Here is a 24,396-nt window from a genome sequence, read left to right as displayed (position 1 = left end):
AGCTTACCACTTTAACATGACGAAGAAGAAATACACCCTCATCTTGATGTTGGAAAAACATTGGACAGAAGTCAACAGCTAGTCAATATTGAGGGAAGGGACTCTTACCAAAGTAACAGCAGAATGAAACTTCCTTGTTGTGACAGATCCCTTAACCAAAAACTTAAAACAAGCACCATACTTAAAGGTAGAGTGTTGGAAATACCCCTCTAAGATCGGACAGTAAAAGAATAAAAGGAGTCCCAGGTCTGTGAAGACGTGAAAATGTGTCAGGATTGAGGATGAAGAAATGAACCTTTATTAGTACGGCATAGTTTTGCCACGAGAGTCTGAGAAAGCATGCATACTGGTCAGATAAGCCAGCAAGCTCGCTGGATACTAGAGGATTATGTGTGACAGCTCCATTTCCAAACGCTACGGACAATTAGAGAATACAGTTTAAACACACTGTTTCTAAACACTTCCCTCCTCTTGATGTGAAGTTAGCACTAATTAAAAGTCAAATAGAATATCTTTTTTTCCCAGCAAGTGTTTTTCTCTAGAGGTGCCCAAATGTTAAATTTTCATTGCTGTTTTTGCTTTACAATTTGTGGTTAGTAAATAAAACATTTTAAACATTTTTGTAGTTTGAGTGAGTAGAAAACTCTTTAAAATAGAACCTCAGAAAGTTCCATGTTATAACTCCTACTTTACATGTGATGAACATAAATTTTCTGCTCACCAAAAGCTACTGCGGTGGACAAAGTGGGTTTTCAGTCCGTTTTTATGTGATAAACCTTTTTAATTTTAGACAGAATCCATTAATATGGAATATTCATTTCACCCACTCAGCTCCCTTTTAACCTATTCATAAATGTGAATTCTTCACCTCTTGTTCGCTAGGGATTAATTGGAGGGATTAATTGGGGATTGTCTCTGAGATCTGGAGACAGTGTGCGTGTAGCCGGGATCACAGGACTTGCGGGAGGACCTCACGGGAGGCCACGGAAGGAGGCGCTGGGGCAGCCCACGTGAGTGGTGTGTGCGAATACCTGCAGCCGGCCCGGTAGCAGGTTCGGGAAACGTGGCAGGAATGAGGTTTGGGCAGGTAGGCGGCAGCTGTAGGCAGACGTCGAGTGGGTAAGACAACCGCGGAGAAAACAAGGGGCAGGTTTGAGGGGCTTGGAAGTGCCGAGTAGAGTTACAGGGTGTCCTCCTTGCAAGACAGGGCTCGGGGGCAACAGGGCCGTTTCTAGAATTGCGGTGTATGCTAAAGTGGCACATTGGCTTACTTAATTACCGACCAGTAGTTGTCAGGGCTCCTCGATTTCCTCTGAGGATGAAGAGAACCGATCTCATATTCTGAGGTTGGATTGAACTCGAAGCTGGGTGTTAAGTGACTCAGGCCGGGAATGAGAGCACTGTGGAAGCAGGTGGCCCGGCAGGTCGCTCGTTGCCACTGATGTGTCCAGTCTCCGGATGCCATGAGGACTGATGATTGAAGACTCGTCCAAGTAGTTTTTGTTGCATATATGTCTCGCCTGTCAATATTTTCTATATGTAACTCACTGGGTCTGATGTCAGTACATGTAACTCTCTAGGTCTCTCACCCAGATCACGTGTTAACCTTTTGCAATACTTGCTTTATTGTTTTATTCTTACTGATTTTATTTTATGTGTTATTTATCTTTTTAACTTTATTACAGATTTGCCTTCTTATTTTTTGTGTTTGCTGTGTTATTCTCTGTATTAACCATCTTTGCTTCATTGTTCTGTTTTCCTTCCCTGAGCTATTTAGGAATGAACTGTAGCATCAAGCTTCTTTCCCTCTAAATGTCTCAATGTGTATTTCTCAGGAACAAGGACATTCTCTTACATAACCGTGGTGGGCTTAGCAAAATCAGGAAAGGTGACATTGATATAATACCATTTAATGTAATATTGTCCACATTTAAATTTTGCTAGTTTTTCTCATATTGGCCTTCACAGTAATGTCCCCCCCGTGATCGTGCATTGGCATTTCGTTGTTTTATCTCTTCAGTGTTCCTTGCCTCTCTTTGTTTTCGTAACATGTTTCTTAGCCTTGTTTTGTTTTGTTTTGTCTTGTCATCGCATTAACATTTTTGAGGAGTTAGAAGCCCGTTTTGTTGAATTCTTCAGTTCAGGTTTGTTTGAGGTTTCCTCGTGGTTAGACTTAGCTTTTGTCATTTTTGCCAGGAAGTTACTATAGAAGTGGTATTTTGCCCTTCTCAGTGTGTCAGATGTGGTTTTTGTTGTTGTTGTTGTTTTTGAGGTTTAGAATAAGAGATCTGGTGGTTCCAACAAAGATGCTTTTGATGCCGTCCTTGCCCCCAAAGAGCTTAACATCTGTCAAGAGAGGTGAGGCACCTCAGGAAAAGGAGCAAGAGGAGAGTGGAGTTCTCTGAGGTTCCCCAGCTGCTCCCAGTAGGGAGGTCCCTCCAGGGAGGAGCTGGTGGGGATTGTGGGCGAGCGGGTGAAATCTGCCTGCTACAGAGAAGACGGAGAAGAAAACGGGAGAGTGGGCCCTGGTATGCGCCCCCGGGCGGGCCCGAGGGGAGCCGGGATGGGGAGGAGGGTGTGCGCAGGTGGTGTAAAGGGGACAGAGGGGAAGTGAGTGTCAGCAAGGACAGCGAAGAGGATGCTGAGATAGGCCGGGGCCACCGCTGAGATCCGGTGTTTGGAGGAGAGGTCATGAGGCTTTGATGGCTTGCCCTTCGTGTCCCTCAGGGTATTTGGTGGGACCAGAATCATAGTTTACAGTCCTTGACTTGGTATCACAATAACATTTTTATGCTGTGTTGCACAGAATAGTTCCTGTGGTTTTTCAGAAGAATGGTGAATTTATTAAATTATTGTTTTATGTTGATTCCTGCAAGCAAGCATTTTCCATGTGATTCGGTAGTTTTTTTGAAAAAAAGCACTTTTGCAGGAAATGCTTCGGTGCTCGTATTCGTGCTGTTTGACTTCTGGGTTCTAATTCAGTTGCTTTTGTTGCAGAGCGTCTTTTTCTTTAGACTGTTTCTAGTCACACAGTTCTTTGTTTAATTTGAATTTTCTTTTAAATTTTATTTTTAAAGAGAGTGTGTGTGTGTGTGTGTGTGTGTGTGTGTGTGTGTGAGAGCGGGGGAAAGGGGTGGGGGGGTGAGAGAGAGAGAGAGAGAGAGAGAGAGAGAGAAGGTAGGAGAGGAAGAGAAGAGAAGACAAGACAAGAGAATCTTAAGCAGGCCCCATGCTCAGCACAGAGCCCAACACTGGGATCATGACCTGAGCCAAAATTGATTGTCAGATGCTCAACTGACTGAACCACCCAAGTGCCCCACCAGTCACACACTTTTGGGGACATGTTATTTTATATACTAATAGGGAAAGTGGTCTTCCAGACTGTAGATAACTTGCTTCAGGTGCTTGGTCAAAAGCAACACTTACTTAAGTGTATTTGGCATTTCTTGTGTAAATTACATTTTCAGCACAGTGAGAGGGTTTTTTTTTTTTTTAATGTCAGTCTCAGAATATAAGTTTATTTGATAGCAAAAACAGGGATACTAAAGAAATGGAATGGGTCCTCCATTTATTTTAGGAAACTTGAGGACGCTGAGTACTCTCTTAAGCGGGTTTTAATTTCTTCACACCCTGTTATATTTGTGGGAAGCACAGTTGGCACTGCTCTTTCCTACTCTTTCTGGACCTTTGTGGATTTTCGGGAGTTTCATGGTCTTACTTTCCTTTTTTTTTTTTTTATCATAACTGAGTAATCATACATAGAATCATCTCTTAGTTTGCAAATGGACACTAAGCTTGCGTTTACCTCCAGAGCCAGAATATCTTACGTGGCTGACAGCCCAGTTTGCCTTTGTGCTGGAGGTGGAGGTTGTGGGGAGAGGGCACAAAACGTGTTTTTGAAGATTTTAACAGAAAATGTCTTGGCCGGTACTGTGGACGATACGGATACGTTGCTCAGTATGACGAGGATGGTGTGGCCTTGTTGACGTGGCTTGAGAAATCTTTTCTGATTAAATTGCAAATGAATTTAGCTTCATGGGCAATGCTGTAAACCATTGCCTAGAATTTTGAATCGGGAGACCTCCAATGAGATTTTTAGATGCTCGGGTGTTTGTGGCCAGGTGTCCTTTGCCCTCTTGGTTTGAACTTTCTTACCCTTCTTGGTGTTACAAGTCCATTCTTCAAGCGAGACATGCCCGACTGGGTTCGTATCTCTTCAGGAAACGTTTTTATTTGTTATTTAGGCAATTTTAGAGCGGCTCGTTGAAGGGAGATTAGGCTCTTTGCACAAAACGCAGCATGCTTCGGCTACCCCGCTTGCTCTCCTGTCTACACTGTGTTTGTAGCTGTGACGATACCCAGGACTCCACAGCTTTGCCAGGATCGTTTGTGCGGCCTTTCCCCAAACGTTTACAAAGTTTTCCAGACGAGATTCGTGGGGTGGTTTCCCTTCGGAAGCTACTGGCACGTTTAGAAGTGCACTGCGGTTTCTGGTCACTCGCCGTCTATATGGTCATTCCTCTCCGTGGCCCTTTTGATCTTGTTTCCTCTTGAAGACCCTGCTGTTTAAAACCACAATTAAAAGAGAAAGCAAGGGCAGACGAAAGTTGCCGCCGCCTCGTCAGGGCAGGGCGGCTGCCTGAAGCCTGTGGACGGTGCGGCTCTCGCCGAGCTCCCCGGGGTTGGCCGTCTCGGATCCCCTTTCCGAGGCCCCGCTTCCCTGCACACTAGCTTGGTTTGCAGGGAGAAGCCGCAGTCTGTTGGCTGGGCTTTATTTACGGAAACAGCAGGGTTGAGATTGATTGCGTTGAGAGACAGTGTATGGATGAGGGAGGGTCACAGCACATGCTCAGTCCTGTCAGAGTGAGGGGGAAGTTTCTGCGTTCTGCGTGAAGGCTTAGGTCATAGCACAAGCTCAGTGAAAGCTCTGTGAGGTCTCTCAGACTGCATGTGCCTCCATTTTGAGTTGTTAGAGTAGAAAAGGGCAGAGTTTTGACAGTAAGTCGAGGTTCAGGGACACTGCTAGACTCACCAGAGCCTCTGTTAGTCATGGACGATCCATTCGGCCCCTGCAGGTAGGCTCTCTCCCTCTGGCCTCACCGGAACAGTGGTGGGTTTGGCTGCTCGTGCTGACTTCTGGAGATGTTTCTGAATCATTTCATCATTCACGGTGCATGTTCCCGAGAGCCTCCCGTTCGGCCCCGGCTGGCCACGAAGGTGGTGTCGCGAGGCCCGAAATCAGCGCCGAGAACGGGGTCTGCGCGGAGCTGCCCTCGGCAGATGGACAGCCCTGTGGGTCCTGCTGTCCCCGGGCTTCTCCCCTTCCCCGCCCCTCCCCTCCTCGTCTCGGGGTGTCGTTTCCACCCGAGTCCCGCACGGGTGCCCGGCGCCGAGCCTGCTTGCCGTCGGGCACCTGCGGGGCAAACCCGCCCGCCGGCCGTTCCGTTGCCGTGTGGCGGGGAGGGAATGCCTGGGCCCGAGAGCAGCTCTGTTTGGATGTTTTAGGAAGGGTGGTAGGTGGGCAGCTATTGGTTGCTTTGAAGGTGGGTGGAACTTGTTTTGATTGAGAGCCTGTTTGCCAGAGCAAATTCTATTTCTTGTGATCTGTTTCTGAAGTCTGGAAATGAAATAGTGTCTACGTTTTGACACACGCGGGAAGCAGTTGTGGATTACGGTCGCGACATTATCACCTTAAAATGGATTTTTTTTTTTTTTTAGACACGTTTTCTCTTGCTTCAAAAGGAAAGAACCCGTTCTTTTCAGAGCTTAGGGAAAATGTCTCGGAAATTAAAAAAAAATTGTATGCGGTGACGTGTGTGAGAGAAGTTAAGATTCCAGGTATCGTGTTTATATTGATTTTGTTTGTTCCAGCAGAAGGTGGCATTTGTGGTGCTTGTGCATTTTGGTGGGTGACGTGTGAATTCTGTAGGAGAATAAAAAGAGGAGTTGAGGAGAAGGCGGAGCACTGACCGGGCCGGTTTCTGTGCCCACCGCTCGATGGGCCCGACACGAGTCTTTTCTGGGAGGGGAGCTTACGGTTTTTTTGTGTGTCCCGTGTGCGGCCAGGGCTCCGACAGACGCCTCTCACCATGGTGAACGTAGGGAGCCCGTCACGCTACTCAGATTTAGGAAAGTTGAATTCTTACCCAGATAGCACGTGAAGTTTGTGGCTGATACTAGTTGTCCCTCTTTGGTTCGTCTCCCCTTTTCTCTTCAGACGAAAGTTGGAAAAAATTTCTGAAGTGACACTTAAGTTACTGTGCGTCTGTGAGGATGAATGGACGAAGTACGCGGTAGGGAGGAACGGGCAGCTGGAAGACGCCCATAGGATAGGGAAGCAGTTCATGGGCCACTGATGACGCGGGGAGACATTCCGAGCGTAAGCTGTGCGTCGTGCCCTGTGACGTGGAGCCGTGCGTACTCACCTCTCGTCGGAGGAGGCCCCTGGTTTTGGTAGAAAGTTGTAAGGAAGGCGAGGGTGAATTCTAGCCACTGGCGGTACTGCTCAAGCACGATCTGGCTTCCGGCAGGTTCCGTTTGGGGATTGTGATTAAGGGGATGAACTAATTGTACAGGGATAATTTGGAGTCGTGCATTTATCACTATTTTTGATCTTTTTTTCCTGTTGATACGAGGACCGTCTTCCCAGTGATCACATTTATTTGCACATTGCATTTGGGAATTTGGGGCAGTTTTTCCCCATACCACGTAGTGTTGCTTCTGGAACTTGTCTCATTTCACTCCATTCAGAATACTCTTCCTTTCTGCTTTGCTCTTGTAAGCCTAAAATTACCCTCTCTCCGGACAAGAGGATCTAGGCCCCGAGGCACTTAACACCCAAGACTCGTTTCAGAAAATCCTCATTTGAGTCAGGAGAATACTCGTCCGGAAAGCAGTTGTGGAACTGCCTTTCTGTTGTAGGGTCTCCAGGTCTTCAACTTTTTTATGTTTAGCAAATAAAGCGTGAATTGGAAGCTATGCTCAGGAATCCGCTCCGGTCAGGTTCCTCCTGCTGGCCCGGCCAGCCTGGCCCGGCCTAATACAAATGCGCACTCGTGAGCTCGTCTGTAGCCGCCTAGTCCGACGGCGAGGACTCGTAGTTACCACTGCTGTCCGGAGTCGGATTTTTGTGTTTCAGATCAGGTAAATGGGTCACAAGGGCTGTTCTTTGTGTCGTGTGCGTTTGTTCTGTGTTTTCCTGTCTTGGGAAAATGGAACGTTCCTTGTTGCCCGGCCATCCCCTGCTTTGGGGTTTCTGTGCTTGTCTGGTGGTGGTAGCACTGAAGGAACGAACGGCACACGGAAGGTCATTCTCTTGGCTCCTGAAGCTGCCCAGGGCCCGCACAGCTTGGGCATCGGAAAGATTTTCATTTCGTTTTGGCCTCGGGCTCTCCTCCTGTTGTACTTCAGAGTAGCGGGACTTCAATGTTGGTGAACATGGACAGCATATGTTTCCAACAGGACGTAAAAATAAAAGTTCATCAAAATATTGCCTTGTTTTTAGCTTTTCTTGTCATTTTATTAGAATCTTGAATCAGAGTCCAAGGTTGAGGCTTAAATCTAAAGTGTTCCTTCCTCTTAAAAATTTTTTTTTAATGTTTATTTTTGAGAGAGAGACACACACAGACTGTGAGTGGGGGAGGGGCGGCGAGAGAGGGAGACACAGAACCCGAAGCAGCTCCAGGCTCCGAGCTGTCAGCACAGAGCCCAGTGCGGGGCTCGAACTCACTAACTGTGAGATCATGACCTGAGCTGAAGTCGGACGCTTAACCGACTGAGCCACCCGGGCGCCCCTAAAGTGTTCCCATAAAACAGACATTTTGCAGCGCCTGTGAATCTGCTGATAACATAGCTCCGTTTTTGACCGCTTTCTAGATTCTTGTCTGGTGCGTTAGCTATGGAAGGGAAGACTCTGGTACACCTGAGACCTGATGTTCACCACGTCTGTGATTCTCCAGTTGTTCATTGTTCCTGATCCTTCTTCCTTCTGAATTCATTTTTCATTTTCCACTTTACTTTTTGGTCATTACTGAACTGAGCTGTCTTTCCGCCGGAGAGGCATTTATTCTAAAGCTATAAAAAAAAAATGTCAGCCAGAATGAGAGAGAAAATAGAAAATACAGGCTTAAAGGGAGATTTGAAGTAATGAATTTCATGAATCTGTGTCCATTCATGAGTCTTCCCCACAAACTGATGATCCTCTGTATTGAGCAGTTTGTGATAGGGGAGAATACAGGTTCCTGCACATAATCTTTAAAAGCAGATCTGAAAAAAACTAATCTTTTCTGGTATACCTTTTGATACTTTGGGTCTAAGCTAAAACAGTTCATTTTAATTCAGTTGAGACAATTAGACGTTATTTCTGTCAGAGTTCTTTGATTTATACGTTGTATACTTATACACTTCTACATTGACTGATTGTCTCTTGGGCGTGGGGTACATCTGTTCTTATAGCCTCAGTTCCTTTTAGAGAGCCTGCCAAATGGGCCTCCGATGTAAGTATGTTGAATAAATAAATTAGTGGTGTCGATGGTAAGAGGAAAGAGTAGATTTGGAGCTAGATGGTATGGTTCAAATTCCACCCAATTAGTGACACTGGACGAGCTGTGACACTGAATGAGTTTATATACTCCTCTCAATTTCCGTGTTCTCATGGGTCATATTTCCACATGACCGTATCTCCAATCAGATAAATATGATTTTTCACAGTTGTTGTAAAGATGGGGTGAAAACACTTATGAAAGTGCTTGGCACTCAGTTGCTCAGTGTGTTATTTTTATTAATTCCAAGGCCAAGTCTTCAATCTCATGTGGGTATGGTTATCTCAGCAACATCTATAGTTTTTGTCAGTCTAGTTAAGACAATGTTAGGCTCTGGGCTGATGGCTCGGAGCCTGGAGCCTGTTTCCGATTCTGTGTTTCCCTCTCTCTCTGCCCCTCCCCCGTTCATGCTCTGTCTCTCTCTGTCCCAAAAATAAATAAACGTTGAAAAAAAATTAAAAAAAAAAGGGGGGGGGCGCCTGGGTGGCGCAGTCGGTTAAGCGTCCGACTTCAGCCAGGTCACGATCTCGCAGTCCGTGAGTTCGAGCCCCGCGTCAGGCTCTGGGCTGATGGCTCAGAGCCTGGAGCCTGTTTCCGATTCTGTGTCTCCCTCTCTCTCTGCCCCTCCCCCGTTCATGCTCTGTCTCTCTCTGTCCCAAAAAAAAATTAAAAAAAAAAAAGACAATGTCAAGTGTTATGCTAATTAAATTAGTGATCAGTATACTTAACTGCCATTTACTGATCTCCTTTCTTCTCTTGCCCTTTGGGTGTTTTACATCGGAAGCTTTACTTCCATGCTGTATAAAACGTTCAGTGTGTTCGGCATTAAACATTGTTCCTTTCTTACCTCTTCCTGATTGTGTGTGTGTGTGTGTGTGTGTGTGTGTGTGTGTGTGTGAGAGAGAGAGAGAGAGAGAGAGAGAGAGAGAATGCTGTGAAGGCTGTCTCCTCCCCCTCTTCCTCCCACCCCCATACTTACACCACCACATTGCATAGGGCAATGGTCATGTTTTTCATAGTATTTCCCAGAGACTTCCTAGTGGGAACAAAGAAAGGTTCACACATGCATTGAGGACATACTTACTAATAGTCCAGTCTCCCTCTTTTTCTGGGGATGCTATGTTTCTGTTTTTATAAAGTGTGATTTTAGTGTGCAGAAAGCCAGCAACATTTTTGGTCAGGAGATCAGCTTAATCTTCAAATATTGCTGCTTTATAAATTATCTCAATCACCGTGGGATTTAAAAAGTAAGTCTGTTTTCCAAAGCATCATTTTTGTGCATATAGCTTTGTGTTGGGCTGTGATGACCATTTTTGAAATGAGATCCTTTTTCATGTGCTTAAAAAAAATTTTTTTTTACCCATTTTTTCCATGATGTGTATTTTGTTTAGAGGCCACATTTATTGTATCTTATTGTCAGCATGGACATTCTTCTCATGCCTCAGCCAATGCCCAAATTCTTAGCTCTGGACTCTGACTTGTGTTTAGAGGGGACTCTGGAAAGGAGAGCTACTTCAGTGGCCTGGAATCCTCTCTGATTAACTCAGTGTGGCCCCTCAAAAGGGCACCTTTGTCTCCTCAGGCCTTGGTTCCTTCTGTTAAGCTAGACGATTAGATCACATGGCCTCTAAGGAACTTTCCATCAGAGAAAATCTAAGATACTCTGATTTGAGATTTTGACCGGCTTCTATTTGACCTTTGCATTTGTGTATGCAAATTGGAACATTAAGTCTTTCAGTTGTTGATGGATTCTCCATCTCTCTCTCTCTCTCTCTCTCTCTCTCTCTCTCTCTCTCTCTCTCGATAATTCAGTATTCATTCAAAATATTCTTCCCGCTGGGCAGGAGGGCTAGCCTTCTGTCGCACGTGACTTGGCTTAATTTTGCATCAAAGTGCTTAGTTGCTGTCTATGACTAAACGATAGTTGAGTTAAAATACTGGAGTCATTTATTCATTTAGAATATATTCAGTGAGTGCCAGTGGGCCCTGGGATATAATGGTGAGCTAAAAAACAGACTCCGTTCCTTACCTGCATGGAGCTTTCAGTCTAAGCACATTGAAAGAAATAATAACACAAAATGCATATAAAATTGTGCCTGTGATGAGGGCTGAAGAGAAGTAGGTGGTGCTCTGGGAACTCCTGGTAGAGAATTCGCTCCTGTTGTCACCTGTCACCAGTACTTAGAGCTAATAATAGCAGTGGCCCCTGTGCAGCAGGACGATGCTGCTTCTCTCCGTAGATCATCTTTTATTTTTGTAGCAACCTTGCAAACTAGTCATCATGAACTTCATCTCACAGATGAGGAAACGGGCTCAGAGAGGTCGAATTGTGTCCTTAAGTTCACGTTGAAGCTAATAAAACTTTGGTACTGAGATTTTAACCCGTCTTCCTTTGACTCTGAAGTCTGTGCTCATCCCCTGGCCCTGAGCATCTAGGCTCAGGTGTATGTGCTATCTCCTCCCTCCCAGTCGTGGGGAGCCACGGTCGTGGGGCATCTCAGGGTGTACAAAGCGCAGTGATCTTACTCAGATTTGGGGAGTTTCTTAAGACAAATGGGAGTATGTTCTGGAATAGTATACAAAATGTATATGGGTTTTTACGATACTCTGTCAGACTTTAAAGATATTTCAGACTTGTTAAAGACTGCTTTGGACATAAGTGTTCATGCTGGAGAAATCTGAGAAACCCTGCATGCTATTCTAGTTTTCTTTCTTATCAGTCTCATTTTCACTCCTGCCCACAACCCTTCTTACAAAAAAAAGTGATTCTGATAAATTGCCTTTCGATTTTCCTAAAATTTGGTGTATTTGCTCTGGACCTACAGTCTGTTTCTGTGATCGCTTTCTGAATGAGCTAGTAAATAGAGTTTCTAGAGGCTTCTTTGTGTTGATTTCATGTCAGTCTTCCTGCTCAACTGAACACCTTATGGAAAAGATAAGAATGACCTCTTCTCTGAGCCTTGTGACCTGGAGGATAGGTACAGGAAGATCGCATAGTGATTTCATTCACACGTAACATTAGCCGCAGAGAAGGGGTCTGACTGGAGAGTTACACAGTCCCAGGCTTTGGGGAGTGGGCCGCAGGCCACACTGCTGTTACGTGCTGGGCTTGGATTGGGGACCAGCTCTGGGTTTATGATGGGAACTCGTGCCGGCTCCCTGTAAAAGGCCTCTTTTCTGCCAGCTCGTGTCTTCTCCGCTGGACCCTGTGCCCTTGTCCCTCTTCCTCCTCTGTGGACTCAAGTCCTCATCTGAAGCAGTGACCACAGTCAGGTAGAGATATTTGGGTGTCTTGAGTGAAGGTTCCTCCCCAGACCCTCGCCTCTCCCACCCTGCATCTGGCCAGCCGGCTTTCTCATCTCCTTTGCGTAGATGCTTCTCCCTTTTTGATATTCCGTTACAGGCTTCCTGCTCCTTTCTGTCCATTCCCTGTTTACTTCTTAGACTAAAATGTTTCCATGGTAACAGGTTACTTTTCAAAGGGAACATCTTGTCATTTTATTTAATCCACTGCAGCTGAAGAGGACTGAAATATTAAGTTGTAGTTGCCATGGATACTGCTTTGTTACATGGATTTCTTTTGTATCAGATTTCATATACAATGAATTTCGTTCTTTTTTTTAATACTCCAGGAATAAACACAGTGACTTGCCATTATTGTTGTAATTTGGCTTCTGAGACTATTTTCATAGTCCAAAGCAAAGATCTGTGGAATAATGGGGACCAAACCTCAACTGTTTGAAAAACATATAGTATTTACATTAGCCTCACAGAGAAATGCCTCCTTGCTGGTGAGGTTGGTGACAATTTTTTTTTTCTTTTCTTCTCTCTTCTCTCTTCTCTGTTCTCTCTCTCGCTCTCTCTCTCTCTCTCTCTCTCTCTCTCCTTTTTTTTTTTTTTTTTGTACTATGATTCAGTTAGGGATGTCTCACAAAGGATGAGCTCACATCAGAACCCTTAGTAAACACAGAGAAAAAAGAATTATGTGACTTGAGTTAATTCCTTGAATCTCCTTTCTTCGGTTACTTGTTCAGTTGTCTGCAGTACATCGGAGGGGAATCTATTAGTCATTTAGTCAGGCTTTCTTTCCAGTCTGTTTGTAATACATCATTCAGCCAAACCGCCTCTTTTGACTTTTTAAAAACTTTTAATTTTTTAGTTTCGCAGGAAGATGTAAGAGATGTAAGATACCATAGACCGCTCCGATGTACCTACCCCTCACTCCTTTCCCCCATCGCACAGCTTCAGAGCCTGGACAGGACGTTAGTACAGTGTGTGTATGGTCCGTGTACTTTATGTAACCACTGCATCACTGAGGTCTGTTTGTTACCACAAAGACCTCCCGCTCTCTCGCCGCCCCATCCCCCCATTCCTAACACCCGGCAACCACTAATCTGTTCTCCATCTCTCTAATTTTGTTACTTTGACAGTGTTATGTAACTTGGCCTCATAATAGGTTTTCTCTTTTAACATGATTTCCAAACCAAACAGAAACTCTTTTGATAATTCTGTCTTGCTTTGGTGCTTGAAATGAAGATACGGAAAGGATAGAGGATAGGTGGGGCTTCTCGTACTGGTTCTATATGTCATTGTGTGATTTTGGTTTGGTAATTTAATCGCTCTGCATTATGGGAGCTCTGACTTTGGAGTCAACTAAACTTGAGTTCGAATCCTGGTTTTCCACTTGGTAGCTGTAATCTTGGGCACTTTCGTAACTCTCAGCTTCCGTTTCCTTCTCTGGACAGGTAATGATAATAGTACCTTCCTTACAGGGTCATCCTTAAGATTAGATAAGAAAATATAAAGAATTTGCTTAGCTTAGAATGCTTGGTACGGAGTAAATGTCCACTGTATATGTTTCTTTGTTAATATGACAATTAGTGCTGTCATTTTTATCTATAAAGTGGAGGTACTGCTTTATAGGGTTGTCCTGGGAATAATGAAATAACGTGTACCTGGCATAAACAGCACTTAGTAAGTGATAACTAGCATTGTTATTTTGCTGGTGTTTTCATACAACTGCAGGATATCTGAATTTAAGACAATGAATGTGAAAACCCTGAGGCAAAGATAAGGGTGTACCTAGATTTGTCCCGCATTATCCTGGGACATGACTTCCGTCTTTGGTCTCTTATTTCGTATGTAGCGTTTTTTATCTGAGACCGCCCTTGTTTGTACACCATCCTTGGTCTGGATTTTCCTTCCTTAATTGGTGACCGCCCTGTTTTTGCCCAGACCTACTGTATTAATTAAGCAACGCCGTGCCTCAAACAGAAACCTCTTCAGTAGGTGTGTTATTTCAAACATAATATAGAACAAGATCTGAATTTCTGTGACTGTCACTATTAATGCTCTCATTAATATCAAAATATTAATTTAATGAATGAATACATAGAAATGAGACTGTAGAGCACCTAGAACAGATAGAAAGTACTCAAGTGTTAGCTATCGTTGCCATTAATTGAAGGATAAATCTGGCATCTCATATTTTCCATCTAAATCGTGCGTGACATCACAAAAATCAGGTCTGGGTAGAAGGAGCCATTAAAAGGCCAAGACAGACTATTGGATTTTTAACATAAAAGCGTCCAAGGCAAGGTAAGGTTTTAGATTCACATTGTGTAAAAACCTTTAAGGAATGGTCACTTGTTGAGTTTTGGGGTAGTATAAAAAATAATATCCATAATTATCAAAAAGACTATTAAAATATCCTTCCCTTTTCCAACTATAATCTTTGTGAGGCCAGATTTTCTTGATATACTTTAACTAAGATAACATATTACAAAAGATTGAATATAGAAGCAGATATAAAGATCCAGTGGTCTTCTGTTAAGTCCTGAATTAGATTTGCAAAAAAATGTAAAACAGTGCCTCTGTTTTTCTAAGTTTTTTGTTGTTGTTGTTTGTTTAGATCCATTTAGTTTCTGGGGTGTCTGGGTGGTTCAGTCGGTTAAGCATCCGACTTTGGCTCAGGTCATGATCTCACAGTTCACGAGTTTGAGCCCCACGTCGGGCTCTCACTGACAGCTCAGAGCCTGGAACCTGCTTCGGATTCTGTGTCTCCCTCACTCTCTGCCCCTCCCCCGCTTGCACTCTGTCTCTCCCTCTCTCAAAAATAAATAAACATTAAAAAAAATAAACAATTTTTTCATAAGAATAAGTTCTACATATTAATATATGATGTGCTTATTGGTACATAAAATGTTTTTTTGAACTTTTTCAAAAATATAACTTCCTTGGAATGCTCAGTAACTTAAACACTGTGAAGAGTTTCTGAGACCAATAGCTTGGGAACTTCCGTGTTAAGAAGGAAAAGGAAGTATGTACTGGCCAGCATACGATTATTAAGAGTGTTTTTCACAAGCTGTTTGATACTGCATTTAGATAATAATTCCTGGTGATTTTTGTCAAGTTTTAGAGCTTAGGAGTCTAGAAATATTCATGCCACCAGGGAACTTTTTTTTTTGTCCTGAATGCATAATAATGCCAGGCAGGTAGTGTAGTAGATTTTGGGGGACCCACAAGATGAGCATCAGTTCCTCTACTCTAGAAGCTTACAGGCCCATAGTGGGTGGAGGGAAATGTCCAGATGAGCCACAGCAGAGTGTCGTCCTCTGACAGAAGGAGCACGCAGTCAGAAGGGAGGAGCAACGAGGCAGCGGGAGAGGAACGTGTCATTTAAGGTAGAGTTCGGGTGCTGTCAGAAGAGGGGAGGACGGTGACTGCGCAGCGGATCGTGGATAGGCCTGGTACTGGCCGTTTCCCAGGAAGCCTCCTTCTGGTCTCTCACCTCCAGTTCATGTGCTGACAGTTTTTCTGTCACATGCATCCAGTTCTCTCTGATCGGGCATGTTGCTATCAGCCTCTTTTTATCTTGCGCCTAAAGAACATTTCTGCCATTTATTCTGTATTCAGGAGGTCCTGCAAACAGTAGGCTAAGGCTGTTGTTTGCTTACCTCGGATCCTCATCCCCCTCAAAACTAACTTTGGTGTATCTCTTGCTATATGAAACCCTAGTATTTGAAAGTTGCGCACGGTTGGGGCACCTGCGTGGCTCAGTCGGTTAAGCGTCCGACTTGGCTCCGTTTGTGGGTTCGAGCCCCGCTTTGGGCTCTGTGCTGACAGCTCAGAGCCTGGAGCCTGCTTCGGATTCTGTGACCCCCCTCTCTGTCTGCCCCTCCCCCGACCCTTCAAAACTAAACACACATTAAAAAAATTAAAAAAGAAAAGTTGCATCTGAGAAATATTGCATCTGAGAAATTATTGAGAAATAATTTTGTTGTAAAAATTGATTTCTAATTTTCAAAGGTCCTTTGTTTTATTTTGGGCTTTTTAAACTACTGACCTTGTCAGTGCCATTCATTGATAGAAACAAAAATGAGAGAAACAATTTCCATTTCAGGCTCTTAAGATCCTCAGTACCTTTGTCTTTTCTCTTGTATAATTATTAGTATTAATAATTATCAACCTATTTTGTACAAATCAATGGGATACAAGTAGTTGTATTCAATAAGGTATTTGAAGTGTTTGTTTTATTATTGTGGCACCTTTTTGAGCTAATTTTGATAATACTGGCTGATGAAGGTATTAAAAGGAAAAAAAAAAACCACACAAAGAAATAAAAAAAGGAAAAAAATTAAATTGAAAACAACCCAGGAATGTTTGCCCTAGAATTGTCAAGGACTTAGCAGTGCGTGTGTAGCAGTGATGGGGAAATGCTTTCGTAGACACCCACTTGAGAACCTTGGCATGGCCTAGACCTTCTAGAAGAACCTGCAGGTTGAGCTGTGGCACAAGTTATTGGATGGGCTGTGGCCGAAACCTTCTCAGATGATGCATTTGGCTCGACCTGCTCGTAGGCAGGCGAGCGTTTGGAAAGTATCTAGAGGTAGAGGAGAGAGCTTTTGGTAGCTGGTTTTGCTCGGAGCTGGTTGTGAGACAGAAAGGGACAAGCTGGAAGGGAAAGGGTTGGTAATGCTGACTGCTTGTTTTTCTTAAAGTACTCATGATTAAAATAGCCTCCTGGCCTATGTGGTTCCTCTCATACCTCCTAAAACAGTGTGTTATTCCTACATGAACCTACTAGAACAGTCCATCTTTTGACTTGTTTTTCAACACACCATTCTCCTGGTGGGGAAACAAAGATGCCTTGTAGATCAAAACCAGCACTCAGTGCAGACTTTTTTCCCCACCTCGTCCCACTTCTGTAGAGAACCCCCCGCACTTGCCCTTGGGAAGTCCTCTGTTTTGCCCTGCTGTTGTGCTCCCTTCAGAGGTGAAGGGTTGGAAATTAACCACTTCCTGCACTGTCATCTCCTGGTGAAGCCTGCCTGGTGTCGATCACTTCCCTGGGCATTTTTGGACCCTGTTCCTCCTGAGATGATCTGTGACTATGAATGTAGCGATTGGACCTGTTGTGGCTTTGTGGGGTGATGCCACCTCCCGGGTAGTTGGAGAGTAAGTCTCTTAAGAACTGGGCCACGTGTCTTCTTCCCTTGTGGTTTAGTCTCCTCCCTTCCTTTGTCGTTTCTGTCGCCCGCTTTCCCGAAATAAGACTCTTCGTGAGAAAAATTGTTGGGTCAAAAGAAGAAAGCATCAGGCCTGAAGGAAGTAATCGTTTTCCACAATTCATGTTAACAACCTCAATGGGATGATGGGGGTGCCGGCTCTGCGGAGGACAGACCCGAGACCGGCAGCCTCTCTGCCCCTGTGCCGTTTGTACACTCGCAGCACAGCCGAGTCCACCGGTAGCCGTCGGCGGCTCTCACTGTGGCACGGCCTTCTCCGTGGCTCTACTGCAGACGCAAAGGTGGCCGCACAGCACGGCAGATTTGTCCCTGGGCGCAGAAGGGGCGTCCCGAGGTAGCCCACGGTCCGTCGTGACTCAGAGTTGACAGGAACCGGGAGCTGGGACTGCGCTTCTTCATCCGGCCCTGAGCCCCGGTGGCTGCCCCGTGCGAGGCTGGGACAGAAAGGCACTCAATCAGCATCTCGTGAAGGAGTGAGAGGGGAAGGCAGTCCACCCTTTGCGGGCGTTGTGGGGTGAAATGGGGAGCTAGGAAAGGCTTCACAGAAATAGCGGCTTCTAAAAGGACCCTGGATGGTGAGAATTTAGAGCAAGGGAGGGTGAGCAGGTGCGGTGAGAATGGCCTAGAAACGAAGTAAAGTCTTCCACCTCTTGGACCTGCTGGGCTCATTCCCACACATCTTGTTCTGCTTTATTTAATGAGGCCTTTCCTGTCTGTGCTGTGTAAAGAACTGGGGAAATATTTCATCATTCACTGTCTGCTTGATTCTTTGGCCCTTACTATCATCTAACCTATTATTTGTTTCTTCATTTTATGCCCAAGTGAGCATAGAAGTTCCAGTTAGGCAGGGACACTGTATTGTTCACTGCTTTATCCACAACATCTAGGCCAGTTCTGAGCATATAATAGGTACTTGATAAATATTTACTGAATGGATGAGTGACCCAGTGTGTGTGCTAGGAACCATAGCTGTCTTGCTCATCTTTAAAACATTTTTTTAGTGTTTGTTTATTTTTGAGAGACAGAGCATGAGTAGGGGAGGGGCAGAGCGGGGCGGGGGGGAGGGGGGGACACAGAATCCGAGGCAGCCTCCAGGCCCCGAGCTGTCAGCACAGAGCCCGATGTGGGTCTCGAACTCACAGATCATGAGATCGTGACCTGAGCCGAAGTCGGTCATTTAACCAACTGAGCCACCCGGGCCCCCCGTATCTTGTTTATCTTTTAGTAAGGTTTACAGTAGGGCACGAGCAATGTTTTGAAAAGAAGAAACCTCTATTGGGGTTGTACCGTAGCAATGTACCTCCCTCTGAGGTGTGAAGGACCAATGGTATAGGTAGGTACTCAAGACGGGGAGTTGCGGTCAGGGATTTTTTGTAGACGAAAGAGATTTTAGAGATGTGTATGGGCTTTGGGCGTGCACATGTGCAGGGCAACACTCGAAGTAGTGGGGAACTTAATTCTTCCTGTTTTATCCCTCATTTATTTCAAGTGAATTATTTTCCTTGAAAAAATGTGTGAATGTTTATGCCTGAGCTATATGGTGCTAACCTAATCTGCTCTTTCCATGACAGGAGGCTGAACAGCACCCAGGGAGAAATTCGTGTTGGTCCTAGCCATCAGGTAAAGCAAATTTCAGTAGCTTCTCTGATGGAGTTTTATTTCTTATTATTCTGCTGGCCCTTGATTCTGTTGAGCAGCAACTTAGAATTGTTGTTACGCTTAAGGGAATGTCATATAAATACAGAGATTTTTTTTTTTTCTTTCTGATCGTCAATACTTTTTAAAATCGTGGTAAGATACATATAATGTAAAATGTACCATTCTAAACACTTTTAAGTGTACATTTCAGTGCTGGTAAGTACATTCGTGTTGCTGTGCAGTCGTCACCACCATACCATCTACCCCCAGAACTTTCTCACCTTCCCAAACTGAGACTCTGTACCCATTAAACACTGACTCCCCATCTCCCTCCCCAAGCCCCTGGTAACCCCTGTCCTGCTTTCTGTCTCCACGAATTTGGCTGCCCTAGGTTTCTCATATCCTTGGATTGCACAGTACTTGTCCGTCTGTCCGGCTTCTTTTACGTAACATAAGACCTTCAGGGTTCATTCACCCCTGTCGTAGCCCAAACCAGAATGTAATTTCCTTTTAAGGCTGAATCTTCATCATTTGTTTATACCGCCACATTTCGTTGATACATTCATTTATTGATGGACATTTGGTCCCTACATACTTTCATTTTAACTTTTTAATAACCCCTGTCCTTCAGAAGAGTCCAGATGGTTAGGCTCTTTGTTTGTCAGCAGCTTGTTGTGTCAGGGCCTTTGTCCTATTTTGTTCAGTTTACTGAGACTCTTAGTGTCATGTTTGACATCAGTCTCTTTTTTCCTCCTTCCCCCACTTTGTAAGGACAGAGAGTTTTCAGTAGTCTGTTTACTTGTTCATTTTTCTGTCTGGACGTTGAGCATTTCTTATATGTCGTTCATATTTCTAAGAATCTATTTTAGCTCTGTAATGAGAAAGAAATGAAGAAGGGAGGGAATATGAAAGGCAAAACACAGAAACAGGGGCATCTAATTTCTAGTGGACACTCTGCATCCCAGAACTAGGATTATAACTGAGACCGGCAAAAAAAAGCTGCACGTGATCACCCCCCTTATTGCCCGCCCTGTCCCCGCACAACCCTTTCCTTGGTGTGGCCTGTTAGGGCGTCTGCCTACCGCCTCTCAACTCTATTTTCTGTGCCTTCAGGCCTACGAGTTCCAGTCTAATCGGGATCTAGTCCTTACCTGGTTCCCTGTGACTACACGTCCCTCTTTCTGCCCTCTTGCCACCATATTTTCCCACCCATGTTTCTTCTTCCCCATTGTGTTTCTAGTGTCTTGAGATCTTTGTACGAAAGCTTTATTTTATGGTTTTTTGCCTTGCCATAACAGAAAAAGTGGTTTTTAAGTAAAAGATACTTAAATCCTTGCTTAGGTTTTTTTATACTTAGATTATGCTTGGATTTTTGTATACCTTCATTTATTTTGTACCAGATTTTAAATATCTTTATTAGGCTTTGTGGGTTTTTTCCCCAACAAGACATGTTTTGAAACACCAAATATGAAAGGACTTTTTTTTTTTTCAACGTTTTTTATTTTTTTTATTTTTGGGACAGAGAGAGACAGAGCATGAACGGGGGAGGGGCAGAGAGAGAGGGAGACACAGAATCGGAAGCAGGCTCCAGGCTCCGAGCCATCAGCCCAGAGCCTGACGTGGGGCTCGAACCCACGGACCGCGAGATCGTGACCTGGCTGAAGTCGGACGCTCAACCGACTGCGCCACCCAGGCGCCCCGGGACTTTTTTTTTTTAATAGGCAGTATTTTCCTTATTAAAATTTTAATTTCTTTTTAGGCACAACATTAACACATGTAAAAGTCGAGAAAGAATGGTACAATAAATCCCCTGATCTTTATTACTCCGTTTTCACACCTACCAAGTTAGGATCAAACTTGTTTCATTTGTTCTCCTTTACATCCCTCCAACTATTATTTTGAAATGATTCACAAATCTATCATTTTACTTGTAAATATCCCAAAGATAAGAGCCCTTTCCAAAAACCAAAATCACAGTATGTAGCACCTAATAAAAATTAGCAATCTCTTAAATACCCACCAGGACTGGATTTCCGTAATTGTCTTTTTTTTTTTTTTTTTTTTACGGTTCAAATTGGAATGTGAGTAAGAGTCATGCATTGCAAGTGGTTGATAGGTCTCTTAAATCTCTTTTAATTCATCTGTTGTTCTTATTTTCCCCTTCTCTCAGTGTATGTATTGAAGAAGGTGAGTGTTTTGTCCAGTAGGGTGTCCCACAGTCTGGATTTGGCTGATTGCATCTTTATGTATCATTAGACCTGTCCCGTGTGCTTGGCATATCTTGCAAATGAGTAGTTAAAATCTAGAAGTTTAATCCTATGCTCCTTTGATCCTCTGCCTCTGGCGTGGGTGGTGCTGTGTCTGTCTACCAGGAGGTTATGCGTGTCCTTGTAAGGGTGATTTGCTGCCTTGGCTTGTTACTTAGATGTACCCTTCAAAATGGTGGTGTTCTAATCCTATCACTCCTTCATTTATTAGGTGAGTAAATGAAGCTTTCCCCTTACCCACTATTTGATTACCTGAATCACAGAGGAAAGGCAAGATAAATGTTCAGTTCCTTCCTTCCGTTTACCAGTTTTCAAAAATACTGTTTCCCCCAACGTCTCCCAGTGGTCACCAGTGGATTTTAAATTATTTGTTATCTGCTAACCAGCTGTCCGTATTCTTTTTTTTCTTTTTAATTTTTATTTATTTTTGAGAGAGAGAGAGAGAGAGAGCAGAGCGCACACCCAGGAAGGGGGGGGGGGTGGCATGTGCAGAGAGAGAGGGGGACAGAGGATCTGAAGCAGGCTCTGCACTGACAGCAGCAAGCCCGGTGTGGGGCTCAAACTTACAAACCTTGAGATCGTGACCTGAGCCGAAGTCGGACGCATAACCGCCTGAACTACCCAGGCACCCCCGCATTGTCCTTATTCTTACTGATGATTAAATTATCCATCTGGGGCCAGTAGGGGCCTCTTCCTGCTAACTTCTGTGTCCTTTCGACTGGACGGACCTCGGTGGTCTTTGTAGGATTCCTTTAACTGGTATGGCATTTTAATGTCTCATCTTGTACAGTCCCTGCCCTAGATCTAGAATTAAAATTTTCTCATAGGAGCCCTTATTGTTTTACTGGGAAGTGACATTTTTTGACTGGGTGCTGGGGTGTTCATTGTTACTGGGTTGATTGGTTACTTGTTTCTAGGCCTTTTCAGGAAAAAGAAATATGCCTTTTTCTTATATGTTTTTTAAAGATACATTGTAGATTCCTTTTGATATTTCTAATTCCAATTCACATTTTTATCTGGATTTTATATTTAATCCTATCTTTCTTTCATTTGTCTGTATCTTTTCCACATGTCTCAAATCCCATTTTCAAATGACACCAACATCATTATTCATTTGCTTTAATCCCATAATACATATATAATAGCACAAGATAATAATACTTACACTGCTGCAAACAATATGATTATTGAAAACAGCTTGCAATTTAATTTTTTTTTTTTTGTGGCGGGGGTGGTTTCTTAGTATATATCCCACTAGGGCTGTGTGGGCAAATTAATAATGTGTTTTAAAGTTGGTTGAAATAATTTCTAGAGAGGAATCAACTTACTGTGCAGTTAATGCATGTATTTCATTTTGCCTTATGGTTTTTAAGGGATTACTATTCTTTAAGTTTCATTTTGTTTTTATGTAGGGCTATTCACATGGCCCCACAGTCAAACATACAAAGGAAAAAGTATGTTCAAGAAAGTCGACTACATCTGTCCCCTCCACATGTTCCTTCTCTCCATGATGGACACTTGTTGCTTTTGTTTTTGTTAATTTAAGGTTTTGATTTTTCCTTCTTATTTTTATTCCCCGACCCTCTGTTCTTAGGTAAATGGTAGCATAATACACACGCTTCCGCCGACTTTCTATCTGTTAACAGTGTACCCTGCTGTTCCCTCCATGGCAGTATGTAGGCTCCTCCTCATTTCCTTCTACTGCCTCATGGAGCTCCATTGCGTGGATACAGCAGTTTATTCTTCCAGTTCCAGTCCCTGTTGTTGGGCACTTAGGTTGCTTCCAGTCATGTGCTGTTACAGGTAATGCTGCAGTGAATGGCCTGAGCATATAGATTTTTATGTTTTTGCCACCATATTTTTGGAATATGTCCCCAGAAGGGGGTTTGGCTCCCTTGGAGGGCAAGTGCACCTGTAAGTGTGAAGACATTACAAAATGCCCTTCTATAGAGATTGTACCATTTTTGTATCTGTGCCGGCAACTCCTGCAAGTGCGAGCACCACAGCCTTGTATATTGTCACACTTTGGGACGTATGTCGGTCTGCTAGGTGGAAGATTCTTTTATCAGCAACTTTGACCATGTTTTCTTATCGTTAAGAGCCATTTGCATTTCTTTTTCCGTAAGCTAACTAATTATATTTCCAGCCTCTTTTTCTCTTGGCGGGGAGGGGGGGAGGTTTGTCCCCCTGGGACAAACTGCCAGACCTGGGACAGCTGCCACACCAGATACCATATTTGGTCCTGGGAAACAGAGCTCAGTAGTCAAAAAAGTCAAAAAAGACCTTTGGGGGCACCTAGGTGGCTTAGTCAGTTAAGTGGCCAGCTCCTGATTTTGGCTCAGGTCATGGTCTCATGGTCTTGAGATTGACCTTCACGTTGGGTTCTGTGCAAAGCGTAGAGCCTGCTTAGGATTCTCTCTCTCCCTCTCTGCCCCTTTTCCACTCATGCTCGCTCTTTCTCTCTCTCTCAAAGTAAATAAATTTTAGAAAAATTTGAAGAAAAAAACCCTTTTGGTGTGAATATCTGTTGTGTGTTAAATTTTATTCCAATATGGTCACTATGTGTTAAGCAGAACTCATCGAGGCACCCAATTAAATGTTACAGAAGTCGATACTAAATTAAAGAAGAGCATCCTTGTTTGGAGAAAGTCGGCACTTGATGCGCACTTAGAGGTACCAGAGATAGTCTGTGAAGCAGACTGGTGTCTAGAGCCACATGATCTGCTCGTGTTGTGTCTGCCACAAAATTGTTTTAAAAACGTGAATACAAGCTTTCGCATAAAAATTTCTGGACTTTGGAAAAAATTGGAGGTTGTACAAGTACCGGTTCTCGTTCCTGCCTGGCTGCTTTCTGTGCACAGGGCAGCACCGTCTCCATTTCTGCCTGGTTCCCTTGCCCCCTTAGCACCTGATACCTGCATGCCCAGTACTGGAGCCACTGCCCCATGTGGCCGTGAGCGCTTGAAGCGTGGCTAGTCCACATTGGGAGGTGGGGTCTAATGGGGATACTAGAGTGTTTTAAAATGAAAAAGGTGTCTCTCGTTCTCTTTCCGTTGGAGAATGCTACCTTACAGCTGCTCCTTTCATTTTTTTTTTTGCCTGGTTTCTTTAGCCACTGGAGCTTTTTAACAGCAGCTCTTGGTTTAAAATTTTAGACTAGTACTTCCATGTTCATCATTTAAGACGACCAGAACGTGCCTGTTTTGCAGGCAGTTGACTTTTTCTCGGCCTCTCATGGTTGTGGTAGTCCTCGAACCTACCGGCCCTGGCTGTGCCACAGCAGAGTGAGGATGAGAACATGCTAGAGATATTTGGATCTCTAACCCACGGGTGACGAAGAGACTGGGTTGTTGAGCACTGTTGTTCAAATGTTTAAAAAAATTTTTTTTTTTTTTTTTGCTGAGGTACACTTTACGTGCAGTG

General features: G+C 44.0%; 1 protein-coding gene across 8 annotated transcripts in view; it reads left to right on the top strand.

Annotated features, from left to right (window-relative positions):
- Positions 1 to 24,396, top strand: part of RERE (arginine-glutamic acid dipeptide repeats) — a 424,113-nt gene that overhangs the window by 279,508 nt on the left and 120,209 nt on the right. For 6 of the 8 annotated variants that reach the window (XM_043573708.1, XM_043573701.1, XM_043573705.1 and 3 more), the window contains one exon: positions 18,640 to 18,688. In XM_043573708.1, coding sequence (XP_043429643.1) covers positions 18,640 to 18,688 — 49 coding nt within the window. Of the gene's footprint in view, positions 1 to 4,730; positions 5,076 to 18,639; positions 18,689 to 24,396 lie in introns of those variants that run through there. The other 2 variants (XM_043573709.1, XM_043573710.1) reach the window with 2 other exon arrangements.

This window comes from Prionailurus bengalensis, chromosome C1 (genome assembly GCF_016509475.1).
Source record: "Prionailurus bengalensis isolate Pbe53 chromosome C1, Fcat_Pben_1.1_paternal_pri, whole genome shotgun sequence".
Lineage (NCBI taxonomy): Eukaryota > Metazoa > Chordata > Mammalia > Carnivora > Felidae > Prionailurus > Prionailurus bengalensis.
Note: the sequence above shows the minus strand (reverse complement) of the source record. Positions and strands in the feature narration are given on the sequence as shown.